Genomic DNA, 18,958 nt, shown 5'->3' on the forward strand with positions numbered 1-18,958 from the left:
GACAAGAAGAGAAATAGTTAATGGGGTGGGAAAACTATTACATAGCACTGCAAATGCTTTTATCTTCACCAGAAATTAACTTTTATCCACTTTAATCAACATTAAAGTTAAATTTACAGAGGAGTGAAATCTGTAAGTTTCACTCCGATCGTCATCATCTTCCTAAAGCCACAACCAAAATCACTTTTGGCAAAAAAAAAAAAAAAAAAAAAAAAAAAAAGACTTATTTTAGGAAGGTGATGATATGCAGTTTATCACTCCGGTAAAAAATGAAGGACTCTAAGAGTTTAGAAAAAAAATGACAGAAAAAAAAAGACAGAAAATGCAAAACACTTGATCAGAACTGAGATACTGAGGTTCGTTGGGGGGTGAGAGGATGAATGACAGCACAGACAAACTGTAGGCTTAGTTTCTGGTTTCTGCTGCGCTGGGCGGGAGCCTCGTGTGGCTGCAGGGGCAGGGCGGCACCAGCAGGTGGGAGGCCTGGGGGCGGGGTGAACAGGAGGGCGGGGCTCCGCGGCCTTACCTGGCTCGGTCGCTGCTAGTGGGAGGAGGGGTGGGGGACGGGGACGCATAGAAATCCCCAGGCTGCTCGGGGATGGGAGCGTCAGCGGACAGGGTCGACGGGTGCACGTTTGGCGGAGTTGAGGATGTTTTACGCGTCGACGACGGACCCCTGCGTGACACCCAAGAAGTGTCCATCACCCTGACACCCATGCTGCAGTGGGACAGAGATGCACAGCCAATCATATGACAGGAGGGTCTGGGCTGGAGGAGGGAGCGAGTTCAAGGCTTCCAGGATGTAAATTCAGCTTTTGTTCTGACGCTGGACAACTGATTCCAGCACTGAGTTAACATTAGTGAAATTATTACTTTATTTAATTCTGCAGATTCTCCTGGAAGCCAAAGGAGATGACTTGTTCTGGGCGTTTTACCGCCTTCAAAATGGCAGAAATTTTATTAGATGGTAAAATGTGTTTTTTTAAAACTCCATCCAGTGACGGTTTGCTTTCTGTAATAAAAAAAAAGTGTAATTTGACAATACAAACACTGCTGAAAGATAGAGAATTGGGTTGATGACATCACAAGCAGCACAATTGTGTGACTTTCAAAGGTTTTTAGTTTAGGATTTCAGCCATGTTTGATCCAGAGTTTGAACTCCAAACTACGATCAAACTGAGGATCGTGGTGACAATGGAAATGACCGACTGTAAATGGGATTGTTTAAGTTGCTGATTAATCCTTTTGGTTTCTGTTCATATCCACTACACATAAAATGTGCAAATTACAAAGTCTATTTAAAGATTTTGAGAATCGACACATCTGGATTTCAATATCTGCTGAAAAATCCAGAACGCTTTATGTCCTAAAAACATTTAGCGCCATTTATTGTTTCGTTTTCCAAAAGTTTAATTCATATCTACCAGATTAAAACATATTCCATATGCAAACTGCTGTGTGCCATATGTAGTAGTGTTTATATGAGTAGATATTAAATTTCCCATTGCAAGTGAATGCAGCACATACTGATCTTGCTCTCCCTTGTATGTTTTGTCAAGGTAAGCTTCCTGGGGGTTTGGACACCACAACAGAATTTGCTGCAGCACAAGTTTCATGTGCATGAAGTTGAGTGAAACGTAAAACTGTTGCACAGAGCTGAGCGTGTTTGTTTGTGGTAATTTGCAGGATCTGGCTCATTATAAGTGAGTCTGCCTGTTTAATGCAGCAGTTCTGCATGAAACCTTGTCTGGATTTAAAAAATCCTTGCACTGCTGATTTTTGTAAGTGTAAAAAAAACTGTTACCAGCAGGGAAGGTTTGATCTCAATTAGGTAATTAATAGCAAATCTGCAAAACAAAGAAAAAAACTGACAAGTTGTTCTACAGATAAAGTGTATGTTAAGTAAGTTTAACTGAATTTACAGAATATTTTATGTCCAGCCAGCTTTAAGATGAGGAGAACAAAAATCAGTGTTACCAGTCAAGGTAGTCTTCAAACCTGAACATCTCTGTTCAGGGTGAGAAACTGAAGGGATGCATTTATGTAACCACAGAAAACAAAGTCTGCTCTGTGGCGGGTCAAATGCGTTGCTTTAGACACACCTGAACAGCAGAACAAATGGCCGATGACCGTCAGCTCCTTTAAATGTGCAGCTAAGACAAACACGACGGGACTGTAAGAGACGTAAACGAAGTCTTACTTTACCTTTGGATCTTCCTTATGCTGCAGTGTTAAAACAGAAACAAGAACCGTGAGGACATTAACAAAGACCATCAAAAATAATAAAAACAAAAAGTTTGACTGTTGTCTTTTGGAGACGTAAAACCTTGAGGGGCAGAAACGAAGCAGCAGAAGAGAGGATTAGAGAAACGAGCCAAAAAAAAAAGAGACTTAAAGAACAAACGACAGTCACGCTATGCTCTACTCTAAGTGTTTCAATGACATCAAGTCCAGGGAGAAAATTACTGCTCTATTTCACTCTAATTAGGTCAGTGTTTCCCTGATGGATACAACATAATTTCCCCCCCAAAATGAAAGGCTTTCTGCAGCTCCCAGTACATTTTCTAAAGTTTTGTTTTTCTATGTAGGTCTGGTCACTCAAAGGTTTGCCTTTGCTTGTGCTTTTTCAACATTTAAGAACCATATCTCTTTACAGGATGTTGTTGTGGCACTAGGGTTTTTAAAACAATGCACATTAAGGAGAATAGTAATAAAGTTTTTCTATCCTATGCTGTTCTATTAAATAACTGCAAAATAACAACATTGTGATTTTTTTTTTTCTTTGGCTGCTCTTTAAGACCCCCTGCAGTCATTTCACAGCATGTTGTGTGGTGAGACATTACCCAAACCATTCGAAAGTCTCAGGTATTTGCAGTTTTAAGCTATTTGTGGATGGTTGTGGTTTCTAACCCTCATGAACAAAAGGAATCCACTCTATGCAGTAGCTTTTCCAGTTTGTTGCCTTACGTCCACAAGCTTCAATGTATTTTACTGGGATTTTATGTGATCAACAATTGCAAAATTGTAAAATAGAGGGAAAATTATACATTTTCAAAGAGAAAAGGACTCTGTAGAAAAGTGAAAGCAGGGTTAGATAATAAAACAATACTACAAACACGCATCATATCTTTCTGAATCACTGAAAACCAGACTGCAGTTTCCTTTCTCTTCACATTTATGTACTGCTTTATGTCAGTCTGTCACATTAAAATCCCAACAGGTCATATTGAAGCCTGTGGCTGCCAATGTGACCAAATGTGAAAATGTTCAATGCGTGCGAATACTTTCGTATCTAAAGGCACTTTTGCAACTAAAATCTTTTGAAGATAAAACCCAGCAGTCTCCGTTCCATTAGTCAGACGCTGACTGAATGCGTCTGCCTCGTATCACGTTTCTTTAGAAGCCTCATTCTGGTTTTTGATGAGTGTTTTTTTTTTCCACTGGAAGCAGAGCTCCCTCCATTGATCAGTCCAGGTTTAATTAGCTCGGCTGCTCGCGGTCCCTGGGCTGCAGAGCTCAGCCTCCTCGCTGGGCCCCGATAAGACAGCGGGTGTAAGGAAGCATTAGAGAGAAAAAGGCGGTGAAAGAGAAAGAAAGCAACTGGCTGGTTTTCCACTAATCCTCCTCCGCGGCTCCCGGATTGTGGGAATGGTTATTTCACAGACTAAACTTCAGCCCCCGAACTGTCTCTTAACGCGACGAAGGCTTGAGGGCAGGTGATGCAGAGTGAGTCGCTTCTGTCCGCCTCGGGGCAAAGCAGCTTGTTTACCGAGGTCATGTCGAAATCACAGGGAAACTTTCTTATTGGAGGCAGGCATGAGAAATAAACTTTGTCTCCTTTTTGGTCAGATTGGTGAGTAAGAATGTGAAACTTTGGATGATTCAGAGGCGGATAATGGCTTAACAACATCCAAAGTAGGATCATTCACTAAGGCCAGAAATTTCTGCTTTGCAACATTTTCTCTAGGTTAATTTACGTTTTAAAGCTTCATTCTCTGTGATCAAAAGCTGCAGGCTTCACATTGAAACCTATAAGCTTAGTTAAAACTTTAAATCCTGCACTAATGCGGCTCCGTCTCATTCTTTTACAACTCCATCTCCAACCCCTTCTTTTCCCCCGCCTTCACTGCAAAGTAATAAACTGTTTCAGAGGTTGGAAAACATTCCCAGTTCACTTTTCTTTTTAATAAAACCCAAGCAAACAACCAACCTGATCTAGCAAACATCCGCTGAGGAGAAAAACGTCAAAATGCCTCAACACATGACTGAAAATGTCATGCAACAGATCGAAGTGCGTAAACGTACGGAACCAGACATGTGTCTAGAATGTGGTGCTGTACTGGACAACCGTTAATTTAAAGAGGCAGCTAACAGTTTAGCAAGAAAGCTCAATAAAAAACACTGAACTGCATAGATAGAACTGCCTCCAACAAATAAAAGATCTTCATATGATTACTTTAAATAACAGGATGTTGTCAAGTCAGTTATTAACGGGGCATGTTTGTTCTGGAGATATGGGTTCAGAAACGCTCTGCAGGCAGATTTTAAACATGCAAATCTTTTTATGCTGAATAGGCGGGGGTGGGAGGAATCAAACTTTTTGAAAACAAAGAGGTGGTGACATCGTGCTGTGGAAATGATTTACTTCGGCAGAGACGTGAAGGGTGATGATGGGAAGCTGAGTGAAGCTAAAAGTAGCAAACCTGGAAGAGAAACGGTCAGAATCCCCAAAAGACTGGCCCAAAAGTACTGTGGAATGATTTAGATCAAGGCTCATTCATGTGGTAGAAAGGCCTAGTCAAAGTTCAGACTAGACCATTAGTCTGGGAGGCTATGCATGAAAGCGTTTTGTGGTTTTATTAGTAAAAAACATAATTTCTTACACCATAGATGTATTTTTCTCGGTTTATCCCATGAAAGTGTTTGACTGCAGCCTGATAAAGTGTTAAAAAGTCCAAGAGGCATAAATACTAATAAGCTATGTGCACACGTTCAGCTGATTTGACTCGTACCCGTCTTTCTTGTAGAACTCCAGCATCATGTTGTCCGTGGCGACGCTCAGCGGCCGCCGGCTCTGGTCGTTCTGCCTCCGGTCCACCTGATCCATGTCCGGAGACGGCATCAGGCTGTAGTTGGCGTTGTGGTTGGTGTGGACTGGGCTGCCGTAGTTCCCAGTGACATTAAACTCAATTTCTAAGACAAAAAAAAGTAAAAAAAAATAAACAAAGAAAGAAAAATTCAGAGATTAAACTCAGCAGGATTCAAGCTTCTGTAAAATAATTTAAATAAAAATCCAGACTGCGCTTCATCGTCTGTCGGTTCTCCTTTTCTGACCTCCGGGGAAGAACCAGTCGGCGTGCTGGATGATGGGCTCGATGATGCCGACGATCTGAAGGGAGACGGTCGTCATCATCTCTGTGATGTTACTGCAGCAAACAGACAGGAAACGCGTGTAGAGGAATTCTAGTTCAAGAAAGCATTTCATACAACACTTACGAAAAAATATTTACACAACTAAAAGATAAGAGTATTTAAGAAAGATTAACTGTTCATATTACATGCGAACAGTTGCTTAAAGTGGATCGGTAATCGACCCCTTGATCTCTACTTCTCTGGTTCCGGGTTAGCTGATGTCTCACCCTTCATCGTGAGTCCACAGCAGGTTGGGGCCGAGGACGATGGCGATGTTTCCAGGCGTCATTTTGTTCACGTCCTGGTATTCAGTCAGCTTGGAGAGAAACTTGATCAAATACCTGTCAGCGGACGGGTGAAAGCATTAATTTTTCTCCAGCAGTCAGCAGAAGTCTGACTACTCATCTAGCTGCCCTCACTAGACTAAATATTTAGAGAAAACCCTGCAAGAAGGAAAATCTTGAATCAGTCAGAATCTCGTCGCTCATTGCTGTTTCAAAATCTGCCTTGACTAACACAATGAAGATGAAACAAACTCACGTGTCGTTTTTTTTTTATTTTTTTATTTTTTTATAAAAAGTGAGTGACTACTGTTTGGAGAAATATGCAAAATATTTCCACACTTCTCTGAATAATGTTTCGATGTTATTTCAGGATTTATCGTGCCGCAAAAAAGTCGAGTCAGAAGAACTGATGATTCTTGAACTCAGTTGCTAACGCCAGAGAATAACTGCATTTTTGTGCTGTTGGAAACCAGTAGGTTGGTTGTGATTCATCCGAGTTGCGCTTTGCTCAATCAAACCATCCAGCGGCTCATCGTTGTGAGCAACAATCTTCTGACAGATCCACATTCACGAGCACTGCCTGGAAAATCGTCCTATTTGTGAGATTTCAAAACGAGCCCGACAGCTCCGCGCTTCTCTCCTGCTCCTCCTCCTCTCGTCGTTCTCATCACGGCTTACATCTTTCGTCTTTTGATCGCGAGACGAACCCCGGCGAGTTGTTCATGAGACAGCCGCTGGAGACGTTTCCCTCAGGATTAAAAGCGAGGATTAACACCAAAAATATGACAGAAATTGGAAGTAGTAGTCATTTGCAAAAAGCCGCATTTCATTTTCCAGATTTACCTCTAAATTAACTAAACCTGATGAGCTCAGGATCAGTTGTTTTTCCATCATCGCATTTCAATATTTTGCCTAAACCTACAGTTTTCTTACAATTAATCTTTGTATCAGTAAAGGGATTAAATATATTGAAACAGAATATTTAAAGAAAGGGTGTGTTCCTCATAAAATAATGTAAAAACAAAATAAAATATCTCCTATTACAAAATAATGCGTAGCTTGGACTAATCTATCAAATGAAAAGCAACATATTCAACCAGCAAAGTAAAAAATAACTAGAAAACCGTACGAGCGTTCAACAAGCCAGCAGCAGAGGTTTTAAAATATTTACTAAATTTTTAATAAAATAGTGTTAAAACTGGAAACTGCTACTAGCTAATTCTTTGAACACCTTTCTGACCACATGTGTAGCAAACATACAGAGTTGATGTCTGAACTATAAAGTAGTTGAAGTCACACGTGTCAAACTCGAGGCCCGCGGGCCAAATCCGGCCCACAGTAGCGTTTTATGTGGCCCTCTAGATTCTAGACTAAACACTGAATGTGCTTAAATTTTATGTTTTCAATCAAATCAATCCAGTTTTTATCTGTTTACTGCCAAATTATATCAATCAGTCTCTCCAGTTTTTTGAGAATTATCGTGGAAATTCAGGCAAAACCAACGAATCCCCGCTCTTCTTTGCACTAATAATTGGGAGTTTATTGCTGATTTTTCTCAAAAATTGTCAAAAACTTTCTAACTTGTACCAAACAGCTGCCTCAGCCTTAATTGATGTCAGACTATAGTCCATGACCTATACAGCGAGTGATAAAAAGTCGCTTTTACAGTCATAAATAAATATCGCAAATATTTCCAAATTACTACCACAAACACTTTTTATTGCAAAAAATCCCAAAAAGTACCACAAAATCCTGAAGGAACTGAAAAGATGTTCAATAATATTAAGTTTAAGAATCCATTGATATTTTAACAGTTTGTGAACAGGTTTGATCAATTCTTTCTGGCACAACCGGCCCTTTAAGAGCATTCATGATCTTGATTTGGCCCAAAACGAAGATGAGCTTGACACCGCTGGTTCAAGTGAATAAATGAGAGATGTTACACCAGCTGCATGCATCCCTCTGCTCTCCTGCTACGTCTTACACTCAAAATCCTTTTCTGTATTTTTTTTCTACTTGTATTGCAGTAATTACCTACAGGTACAATCACAAAACGAAGGAGGAGAACTTCAAAATCTGACTCACTTGAAGTTGTTGTTGTTGGCACACGGCAGCTTCTCGCAGGCGCCCAGCAGAGCCTGCAGCCTCTTCTCCTGGTCCTGGATGCTGCAGAACAAAAGAAAAACTCTGTCAGTTATTTGAACACAGATGTAAGAAAACACATTTTGAACTGGTTGTTCTGTGAAGATACACACTTGGAGGCCTGGATCCAGTCATTGTAGAGCTCAAAGGTCATCAGCGGCTCGGGGAGTTCGCGCAGGTACGACTTTAAAGCGCCTGAAGGGAGAATAAAACTACAGTAAGAATGCATCGCATGCATTTAGTGTGATTGTGTATGCATGCATGCAGAACATGCCCATGGGGAAAACTTATTTATTGCATAACATTACAGGGTATCGTAAAGTATTATTCCACGTTGCACTTAAAGCACAATAACACATGCTAAATTATGACACTTCTTGCATTTTGCTACATAAAGCCACATAAAGCCAGTGAAATACATTGAATTTGTTGCTGTGCTGTGACTAAACATGAAAGGTTCAAGTGGCATGAATACTTTTATGAGGGTTTGTAGATATCTATTTAATTTCCACCTCTGCTGAAAGTAAGCTCCAGCTTTGAAATGAAAAGAGAGTTTGTTTACATTAACATAATCAACTCTGAAGCTGCTTTCCCTTTTTTTTATGTTCGTCACATCTAAACAAAGCAGAGCAGACTGAGAGAGAGAAAGCATTATTATACTTTTATAATTTAAGTGGCTTGTTGATATGCGATCTGCAACCTCCAGGGCTTCTCATTTCAGCTCCTTTTCCATTTGTTTCTTTGCCATTTTCCCTTTGAATGTCTCTCTGAAGAGACAAAATTTGCCCCATTATCTCTATTTTATAAACGTTCTTTCACCCACATGATTTTCACCTCAAACATAATTATGCTGAGGAGAAAATGAGCCTCCTCATTTTCCATGAATCTCTGATGCATTAATGACATTTTGCTGCCGATGTGAGATAATGGCGAGAAATGATGGCCGACGGTGATCATGGTGTGACAAGACGTAAACATTAATGAGAATGAAAACTTTTTTTTTTCCATTTTAAAATGTGTCATAGATACAAACACATCTCCTACTCCATGACACCAAACAACTTTATTACTTAAGAAGGTTTAGACGGAATATCTTCTTTACTTTTCATTTAAATGTTTTCCTGGGACTTCAGGCCCACTACTGGTCATAAGTCAGCATGAATGTTAGTTACAAATTAATTTAAGGGTTTTAATATAATATAATATAATATAATATAATATAATATAATATAATATAATATAATATAATATAATATAATATAATATAATATAATTAATATAATAGACATGTTCATAGTTATATTGGTGCAACAAGTGTTAGTTTTGTAATCTTGTCCTAATACCTGCAGACTGTCTGTTCACCAGCAGTAAACCTATTAAAGCAACAGAAAACACAGTTCTCCCACAGTGGCTGACAGCAGGTGTCGGCTGACTGGGCTCCTTTCCAGCTCGTCTTTTCCTTTTCTCTGCTCTGCTGTTTTCATTTCCCAAAGGTATGAGTACGATTGATGACAAACATCAGGACATCCCTCACTGGGAAACGGCTGCATGCACCTTTAAGTCTGCTCAGCTGTGTCTAAATTCAACCGATGCTGTATGTTGCTGCTGCTGCTACAGAGAAAATGAGTTTCTGATGAATGCACAGAAAATGTGTTTTCCTTTCCAACAAAGACAAAAAGAGCCTAATTCTCCTTATGAACTGACTAGAAATGGCTTTTGTACAGACCTCAGTTTTATTTCCAAATGGGTTATGTTATGAAAAAAGCGACTGATGTAAAAACTTTGTTGCTTTAGTCATCACTCTAAGTCTAATCAGATTGAATTAACTGGAAGATTTTAGAAAGGTTTTCATTTCTGCTATGTTTTAATACAACTTACAAACTCCACATCATAGTTTTATATCACAGTGAAGAGAAGCGCCGTAACATCTGTCAAACATTGTGATGATCTGAGCTTTTTCTAATTTTACAATAACACAGCACAAGAGCAGCTGTGTTACGTTATAAAATATTTTAAACTATTTTTCCTTCTGGTTTACATCCGATGCTGTTTGAAGGACTTTCAGAGTCGCTCTATATGTAAAATTTATATAATTTCGGTATTTATTTATTCATTTATTTTATATTTTCTGATCATGAAATACTGTAAACTTTCACTGGTATGAACCTAACCTTTGACCGCAGCAGTTTACCTGCAGATCGATCATCTTGTCAATAGCAGCGTTAGCCACCTAAAAATGGTTGGCAGATAAAATAAATTCACAATGTGACAAAATATGAACCGAATAATAAACACTGGAAACAATCATAACTGCATATCCCAATTATGTAAAATGAATAAAATTTTTAATTAATGATCTCTGCATTTAATTATTTCATGATGCATTTGATGGTTCATTCAAATATTTAAGTAACTAATTGCTTCTTTCATGTATTTACAGTTTTTCGATCACTTTGTAATCAAAACAACATGCCAGTGAATGTTTACTGTGGTAAGGGAGATTGTTAAACAATAGCAGTTTAATTAAAAATATCGATTTAAGGCTAAAACACGTCTCCTAGCTTTTCTTATTCTTGATAAATGTGTTTTTCTCTGACAGCAGCATTGTGCAGCAGTCAGCTGCAGCAGAAAAAGCAGTACTGTCATAAAAAAAAATCAATAACAGCACCTTAATAGCCTGAAAGCTTTACTTTCTTTTGTAGTCCCTCATGGTTCTGATTTAAAAGCAGTGAAGTGACAGCGGCACACAGAAAACTGATCTTTTTTCTTTTCTCCCAGCTGCAGAAAACTCTCTGATGTTATCAGACATTTTCTTTTCATTTCTGCACAAGAGGCACAGACTCTTAAATGGGTGGCTTGATTCGGAGATACGACATTTCACTGTCCAAAGGTTGAGCTTAGATGCAAATGTACATGAAAAAGGAAAGATCTGTTCTCCTGTTTTCCCCATTTTGAACAGTAGCTAAGATAAATTGGCATAAGAAAACAGAATCTCCCAGATTAACAATTAGAAGTTCCCAAAGAACAAAAAGAGTATAGTAAAAATTTTATAAATACTTCAATTACGTTTATTTATCACGGACTGTTAGCGTCATTTTTCCTCCTGTAAGATTATACCACTGTAATAAAAGATGAATTTATCTTCATGCTTTTTAAATATTTTTACCAATAAGCTGTATTAGTGTTGCTCACTCACCTGCGATGGCGTGTGGGTCCGTAGAAAACTCCTGGACGTCCAACACGCCGCAGTCCAGAGACGCCTTCAGCTTCTTCAGCTTGGAGGCCGAAGGAGCGATTCGGAACAAACCCTGAAAACCCAAAACATCGAACTGTGACAGCTGAAGACAGGCTCGGCAAACGTGCAGGGTAACATGTTTTATTATTGCTATTAGTGATGAGAGACGTCAGGAGGTGAATTTTGTCATCCTAAACTGAAAAGTTGATTGATTTCTCTTAAAAAAAAAAAAAGGGTTTTAGCTTTGCATCCCCAAAATGCTTGCTGTAGATTTTTAATTAAACCAACAGGGATTTCCTCCCCACCCCCAAGCCGTGAAACGTTTAAGTGTGAATCTCATTAGGAGTCCCGGCAGTAATTAAGACTGACTGAACGTACAATAATGCTTCACTTTCTGTAGATGCGTTTTGAAAGAGTGTGCTGTGTTTACCTCCTCCTGCATGCCGCACTCCAGCAGCATAGTGACACAGGCTTCAATAGGAAAGGCGATATCTCTCCCGCTGAGCGCTAAGTGCTCCTCTAATGGTTTCCCGTAGCATGGTTTTTCCACCCAGGTCTCTGTCAAACGCACGCACACACACACACACACACACCCCCACGCACCCACACACACACACACACACACGCACACACACGCACACACACACACACACACTAACTCTAACAAACACACACTAACTCTGATAAACAGCACTGACTCTGCCTTAATGATTCCGCCATGTTCCAGTGATTGCTACGGATCAGTATTTGGGAAAATTTGCTGTATGAATTAATTCATTATCTCAAGCATTTTTCTGTATTTTCTATAACTATAGTAGCCATTTGACATTTTTAGGACATCGGTTGAACTCAGCATAATTAAAACTTCCTTTAAAAGTTTCCAGTTACAAAATGTTTAATTTACTGCTTAAAACTTCTCTCCACCTCTAACTCGGCTTCTTTAATTTTACTGTTATTCTCTCAAATGTGGCCTTTCTTATGAACACTTAATGAATTAAAATAACCAAGAGTGGGAGACATATACTTGTTGCCACTGACAGTTTAAAGATATTTTTCAGCTCCCATTTGTTGGGGCTCTTGGTTTAAAGTTGGTACTTTCAAGGAAACGCTCCTCTTCAAAAATAAGCGTATTGGTGTTTCATAGGTTAAAACGATAAAATAATCCAAATTTCTAATCCGCTTAGACCGGCAATGAATGAAAAAGGGATTTATTTACACTGTCAAAATGAAGTTACCGCGTACTCTTCAAAAAACAAACAGTCTCATGACTGGATTACTGCTGCTTTCAGCCTCCCAGTTGGCCTACAGCAGGGATCAACAATATGATGCAAACTTAAAACATAATGCAGTCAGATACCTTACGTAATAAAATACTCATATTTGAATATTACTAGAGCACATGTGTTACACAGAGACTTGATAAATGTACAGATTCTCATCAAAGTTTCGGTGTTGGGCTCTTAAATGTGACTTTACAAGAAAACAAGCATTCAAAATCTCAATGGTTTTTTTATGCTTTGAAAATTAATCACCACATTATTTTCAAAATAAGACACTAAATCTAGTGTAAACAGGATCAATACTGGACTTTAAATTCCTTGTAGAGATAACCAAGTGAGCAAGAAGAGGACGATTTGATCCTTCAAAATGAAGTTTACCGACTCTCCAAATAAATGAGTCAGACTTATATATTTATGTTGGATAAGCAAGTTGGTGATTTTAGAGCACAAATCTTGTTTTTCTGGGTTTGTCTTACTGCAAAGTTACTTTCCAGTTTTCTAACAGGCTACATCCCTAGGTCTTTTTCTACTTGTGTTTAATTTTCCCATTTTTAAATGACAACAAACGCTGCATTCTGGATAACAGTACTTTATAATGTACACGTCACTGTTACACAGACACTAAGAGAGAGGCAGAATCACAATCTGTAAACTCAGACTCACCCTGATGAGCTTTGATCTGCGGCAAAACACTCTGAAGCAGCTCTAATGATTTCCTGTGGTACTCTGCCTGGACTTCTATCAACTGGACAGAGAGACACAGAGAGACCAAAGGGTCAGCGGAGGATGTGGGCTGGTTGGACGCCTGCGTCACAGCTTGTGCAGGTGTTGGACTTACTGTCTGGAAGTAGCTTGCATAGTCTATTTCTTTGGCCATAAAATTGTACATGTCGGCTGATAACTGGTCCTGGTTAGACAGAAAACACATTTCAAGACAACAGAATCACCCAAACCAACTGGAGGCAAATACGGACAGTAATAACCTGCTTTTATGATGGAAGTTGTCCTTGGAGGATAGTGAAAATACTGATGTAATAAATGAAAGGCTCCAAAACAATCCCTTTTATAATGTTGTATTTATAAAAGGGCTTAGAAATCAATAGGTTTTTTTATAAGTTATGTACTTTAGCTTGTTTGTCACTACAAAGCATCCCTTCAAGGTAAACATGGTGCTATAAAAAAAGGAGGAGTTACCCCCTTATGGATTTCTTCTTTCAGACCAAATATATTTTAATATCAAAGAAAATAAATGCAAGGTGCGGTTTTCAAGTGATGATTTCATTCCCTAAAGAAAAAATCTATCCAAATCAACCGGTCCCTATGGGGAAAAGTAAAATTACCTCCTAACAATAACTGGTTGTGCCACCCTTGATAGTAATAGCTGACATCAGGCGTAACGGCTGGTAACGAGAATTTTACAATGATGTGGGGGGATTTTAGCTCACCCTCCAGGGTTCTTGAGCATAAACAGCTTGCTTAAGATCATGATAAAACATTTTCAGTCTAGACTTGGAATATCTGACTCCAGTTTTCAAGAGCTACAGCCCTACAACAAGTTTTATTAACGTGGCCTCGCCTGGGAAGGTTCTCCACGTTTTCTCCATTTCTTTCAGCTGGTCATTGGACGTCTTCCTTGACTGGTGAGGTAATATTGAGACTTTTTTTTTTTTTTTGACAACTTCATGTTGTCAGACAGTTTCAATTCAAGGCTCCCTGATCCTACAGGCCTTTTACTTCCTCTTCCACAGAGGGCCATGTTCGGTTTGTGTTATGTTTTGGTCACAACATTGAAGAAGATGGAGGCGTTTCACCGGATCAGCTGTCACTTTTCAACTGCCATGTTCTGTTCCCCCAGGCTACAGTTACCATAGCAACTCTGAACATTCCAAATACATAACAGTTTGAATAGCTTGTTTTTTTTTTGGTTTTTTTTACCCTCATTTAATAATTAAAATCCTCATTTGAAATTAGCTTTTTGTTTTTACTCAGGCTATCTTTGTACAACGTTAAAAATAGTTTGATGATCTGAATCGATTAACTGCGACAACAGAGCAAAAATCAGAAAAGAACTACCAACCAGGAAGCAAATAGTCCTTCAAAGCACTGCAATTCTCTCTCATTGACATTTAAGATAATATTCACTGACTCGACAGATCTCCATGCGGTTGGCTGCCTCCTCCATCTCTTCCCTGAGGTGGTCGGCCTTGGCTCCTGTTGGCTGCAGATTGCTGGATAGTCCCGAGGATTTGTTAGACTGGTAGTACCTGGGCAAAAAAGTATGTCAGGGTGTTTACAAAGTATATACGTTGGCGATGTTGTTTCAAAAATATCTTACGCATCTCTAAGGTTTTTAAAACTGCTACAAGGAAGGTAAAGATGCTTTTGATTTTTTTTATTCCTGAAAACTCATCTAAAAAAAATTCAACGGATTTATTAAAATAAGCAAAACAATGAGTCATAGTTTTGTCTCCTAAACTCAAGCTATTTCCTTTCCTAGTTCTGTCCCTCCATCTGTGTGTCTGCATAGTTGGATGGTTTTCCGTCCGAGTGCAGATGATATGGAGCGCTGCCAGACGAGTTCAGCACACAGGAGGATGATGGGAGAAATTGCTTCATATTTGGGTCACTTTAAAAAACCCCCGCCAGACTTGACCGCAGCGAGGAAAATAACATCCTGAATGTCACTGCTGATGATAAGTCTGATACAACAATGAGTCAGCAGGAGTTAAAGAAAGAAATGAAAATATGGTCTGAAAATGTCATGGAAATACTTACTTTTTTTTTTTAAAGTTACTGTCTATGCTGTCTAATACATTGGAATAAACTCATAATTCAAACATCTAATAACTAAAATTCATTATAAAAACAGAGGATGATGTGAAGTAATGTCATCCTTTGACCTTTTTCCACATTTTATCGCATTACAGCTGCATACCTTATGTATTTTATTGAGATTTTCTTTCTTTGAAATACTCCCTCCATTTTCTCTCCTTCATTTATTTTCAATCTCTTCGTCTAGCCAATCAATAAAAGTCTTTTTCTTCTTCTTTAGTCACCCACCTCAGCTCCAACTCACTGTAAACCTTTTTCTTCGCCACTCTCTTACTTTTTAGAACAATTTGAAAAGCTTCAGAAATTATATAGCAAGCCTGAGGTGATGGTTTGGTGTTTGTTTATAAAAATGTAACCTAAATTTAATATTTTGGGTTAGGTGTTAACAGCAGGTGTGTGAGCACGAATCAGTCTGCGCTCTCTCGTAGTTTAACAGGAACAACTTTGACAGCGTGCTGAGCAACAAAACTATTAAATAATGTCATAATAAAGAGCAAATGTCTCATTCAAATAGCAACAAGCAGAGGTGACTGAGTAAATTTAACACAGAGAGCAGTGTTAGGAGTTCACAGGTGCGCAATCAAATCCTGGTGACATTCAGTGGGAAACTTCAGCGGGACTTTGTTCACAGGGATAAAGTTTCCCAGTTCGTAGACTGGGAACCGTAATGTTTATTCCCTCTCACCTAAACAATAAAAGTCATGCATGTTTCCACCTCACCTTGTGCGAGCAGAGTCCATGTCCAGGACCAGTTTTGCTAAATGTTTCCTTTGTTTCTGGATGTTTGGGATTTCCACCTGAGAAGACGGAGCAAAGAACAGTTTCATTACTGTTAGCAGCACCACCATGCATGTGTTTCACAATTATCTAAATGTGGAGCAAGCACTGGGAGCTCCTCGTTCTGAGAATATCGTTTTTTCTGCAACAACCTGGTTTATAAGTTCAAACGCACTGAAAATAATATTTACTTGAATCCCCATTGGATTTAATTTAAATTCTAAGATTAACTCACTGGCATCCTTTACCTTAAGAAATATAAGAAATATAGGTCACACCTCATTAAATAATCAGGTCTTTGTTATGAAATTCTCACATGATGATGCTTAATCTCCTTTTTTGCAGCATAAAAAGTGAATTAATGAAAAAAATAGATTGTTTTACTCATTCAATAATAATAAAATACTAACAAAAGTCTGGATTCCAACTGTGAAAAAAGCTCAGAGACCCTCTTTGGGCTGAAATAACTTCAGTGAGATTTCTTGCAGCTTTCTGCTAATCTCTGACATCAGTCTGTGTAACTTTCAGCTGTGAGAGGCTAGCAGTTTTTTTAATACATGAACAGCCTGTTTTAAGTCATCCCTAAACGCATTTATAAAACAATATCATAAGTCTGTCTAGGCAGACTGTAATCCTGAATAACCCATGTCTTTTTTTTAGGAAAGTTTGAAAATGGACTCAGTCCAACACTGCAATACAGTCTTTAATAATTTACATTTCCTGAATTCAAACTAAGACATTAGATAAAATGTCTACCTCTGCTAGGTCACATAGCGGTTCGATCACATCCTTCTCGATGGTGAGTTCGAACACGATGAGCTCCTGAGCCAGTTTTTCCTGCGTCTCGCCGCTGAGCTTCAGCATCTTCCTGCATCCGAAGGCGAAACTCGTTTAGTCAGAGAAGTTCTCGCAGTCTCTACTCACTGGGGGTTTCTTTTAAAAATGTTGTGACAGGGGAATCAAAACGGTATCGGAGCACTCACCCCAGGAGAGACTCGTCCCCCAGCACGGCCGCCCCCTCCACCATACATTGTGCAAGTGTTGTAAGAGGAAGCTTTTTCTGACAAGAGACGAGCAGAAACAGTCAGCCAGCCTTCGCAGCGAAACGTGTCGGTTATCACCGAAAACTGTGATTAACACATGAAACACATCAGTGTAGGCAGCACAGAAAAACCGGTGCGTTCAAAGAATCTCCACCAGCATTTTACGGTGGCCCTGATTGTCATAAAATGATTCTCAGTTTTGAAAGCATATTTGTGGAGAATACTCCAGTTCACGTCAGACTGGCCAAAGCGTTTTAGATTTTGAACCGGAGATGATCCAATGCCGTCCTGATTCCTTAAAAACAAAACTGATTTGACGCTTTAATAAAGCTGGAGACGAAATACTTTAGCCAGAATGGCCATATTTTTTCTAGCCCATTGGCTGAACTGGCAAAAATAATCAACAGGAAAATTGTGGAAGTCAAGTGATAGTAGCGCCCCTCTGGTTGTGTCACCCTGGGTAATGAGCCACGTTGGGAAATATACTAGATATTTAAAAAATAAGAATATGTCAATTTGCCAAATAAAAGTGTGGCATCCACATTCTGTTTTTTACACTTTTATTACTAGACAAACTCATCAGTTTTATCTTTCTATTATTTCTTTGATTGCACAACCAGCTTTAATATAGAAAGGCTGAATCAGCTATTACAATGGTGAAATTCAATATTTACAGTTAGTAATAAAATCAATACTTAAACCACATTTAGTTAAATCCCATTGAAAGGCGTTTTTGTTTTGTTCTTCATTGATTTTTTTTTTTCTTCAAGTGTCCTGAAACTTTTTTAAGGTTTGTTTTTACCAAACACTTTGTAGACATTTTCTCAAATAACAAATCAAAGCATTATTCTGACCACAAGAATTTGTTTCCGATTCTCTCTAAACAGTTTTTAGCGAGCAACATTCCTAATCCATAATCCAACCTTTAAAATATAAAAAAACAAAAACCTGTATCCCCTTTGAAGCGAAAATAAAGTCTGCACAAGCACCAGATTTAATCAAATCTGTCCACAAGCATCACTTTTTACACAGTTTAATGTTTTTAGCATCCTTTGGGCATTCGAGTCTCACCGAGGGCGACCTGACAGACTTCTTGTCCACGTCCACACCCTGCTGACCCTGCAGACAGGCGGTCAGCTTCTTGTGTGTGCTGTGGGAAACTTGCTTGACCAACTCCAATCGTTTCTCGACCTGAAACAAATACACACAGCAATACAGAAAACACACTTCAGAACGACTCGAGTCTGACCCAGGTCATGATGGTATAAAAAACAAATATGGTAAGATTTAAATAAATTTAGACCCTGTAGCTGTTTTATGTTGGCATATAAACACCATTACTCCACCTGCTCTTGAACGCCTTTCATTTCATTATTAAACCAACCCAGTGGAGCAGATGCTGATGCCACCGAAGGCATCGTTAATCTGGTTGATTACAATGCTGCGCCCCGGATCAATCACTCAGGACGTTCAGCCTTTTGTGTTGAAGAAAATTTCAATTTCTGCGCTCATTACAGTTGCCTGACGGCGGCTCACGGAGCCATTTGGGGAAAAAAAGTCATTTCATGATTACCTAATACTTTGCACCTATAGTGATTTTTTTTCCCCAAGAAAGACGCTCACTCAAGCGCTTGCACGTATTTGATGAAGACTTATTAGTACCTGCAGTAGGTCCTCACTCAAAACTTCTGTTTTTTCAGCTCTGGAAAAGAAAACAAGACAGAGAGGATGCTGTTAGGCGATGAGAGAAAATCCTTACTGTGGAAAAATGACAGCTGAGAACGTCTGGGCTGGAAATAAATGAGATGAAAATACAAAATGTATTTCATTTGTCCCGACGTAGCACTCTGTGAGGATACATTTGCAGACAGAATCAAGCATATTACACATTTTACATATGGGTTATGTTTTTGTGTCCTTGTCACAAGATTGTCATTGTCATGGCCTCAATAG

At 39.0% G+C, this 18,958-nt stretch overlaps 1 protein-coding gene across 1 annotated transcript in view; it reads right to left on the reverse strand.

Annotated features, from left to right (window-relative positions):
* Positions 1 to 18,958, reverse strand: part of LOC106915980 (rho GTPase-activating protein 44-like) — a 64,489-nt gene that overhangs the window by 12,155 nt on the left and 33,376 nt on the right. The window contains exons 2-18 of the mRNA XM_014983964.2: positions 18,668 to 18,707; positions 18,077 to 18,196; positions 16,946 to 17,022; positions 16,719 to 16,830; positions 15,906 to 15,982; positions 14,500 to 14,617; positions 13,192 to 13,260; positions 13,017 to 13,098; positions 11,504 to 11,631; positions 11,035 to 11,146; positions 7,952 to 8,033; positions 7,782 to 7,862; positions 5,640 to 5,753; positions 5,335 to 5,426; positions 5,013 to 5,193; positions 2,206 to 2,223; positions 527 to 718 (exon numbers count right to left, since the gene is read on the reverse strand). Of these exons, the coding sequence (XP_014839450.2) occupies positions 527 to 718; positions 2,206 to 2,223; positions 5,013 to 5,193; positions 5,335 to 5,426; positions 5,640 to 5,753; positions 7,782 to 7,862; positions 7,952 to 8,033; positions 11,035 to 11,146; positions 11,504 to 11,631; positions 13,017 to 13,098; positions 13,192 to 13,260; positions 14,500 to 14,617; positions 15,906 to 15,982; positions 16,719 to 16,830; positions 16,946 to 17,022; positions 18,077 to 18,196; positions 18,668 to 18,707 (1,695 nt within the window). The remainder of the gene's footprint in view (positions 1 to 526; positions 719 to 2,205; positions 2,224 to 5,012; positions 5,194 to 5,334; positions 5,427 to 5,639; positions 5,754 to 7,781; positions 7,863 to 7,951; positions 8,034 to 11,034; positions 11,147 to 11,503; positions 11,632 to 13,016; positions 13,099 to 13,191; positions 13,261 to 14,499; positions 14,618 to 15,905; positions 15,983 to 16,718; positions 16,831 to 16,945; positions 17,023 to 18,076; positions 18,197 to 18,667; positions 18,708 to 18,958) is intronic.

This window comes from Poecilia mexicana, unplaced genomic scaffold (genome assembly GCF_051168715.1).
Source record: "Poecilia mexicana isolate PSO_F unplaced genomic scaffold, ASM5116871v1 scaffold_19, whole genome shotgun sequence".
NCBI classification, from domain to species: Eukaryota; Metazoa; Chordata; class Actinopteri; order Cyprinodontiformes; family Poeciliidae; genus Poecilia; species Poecilia mexicana.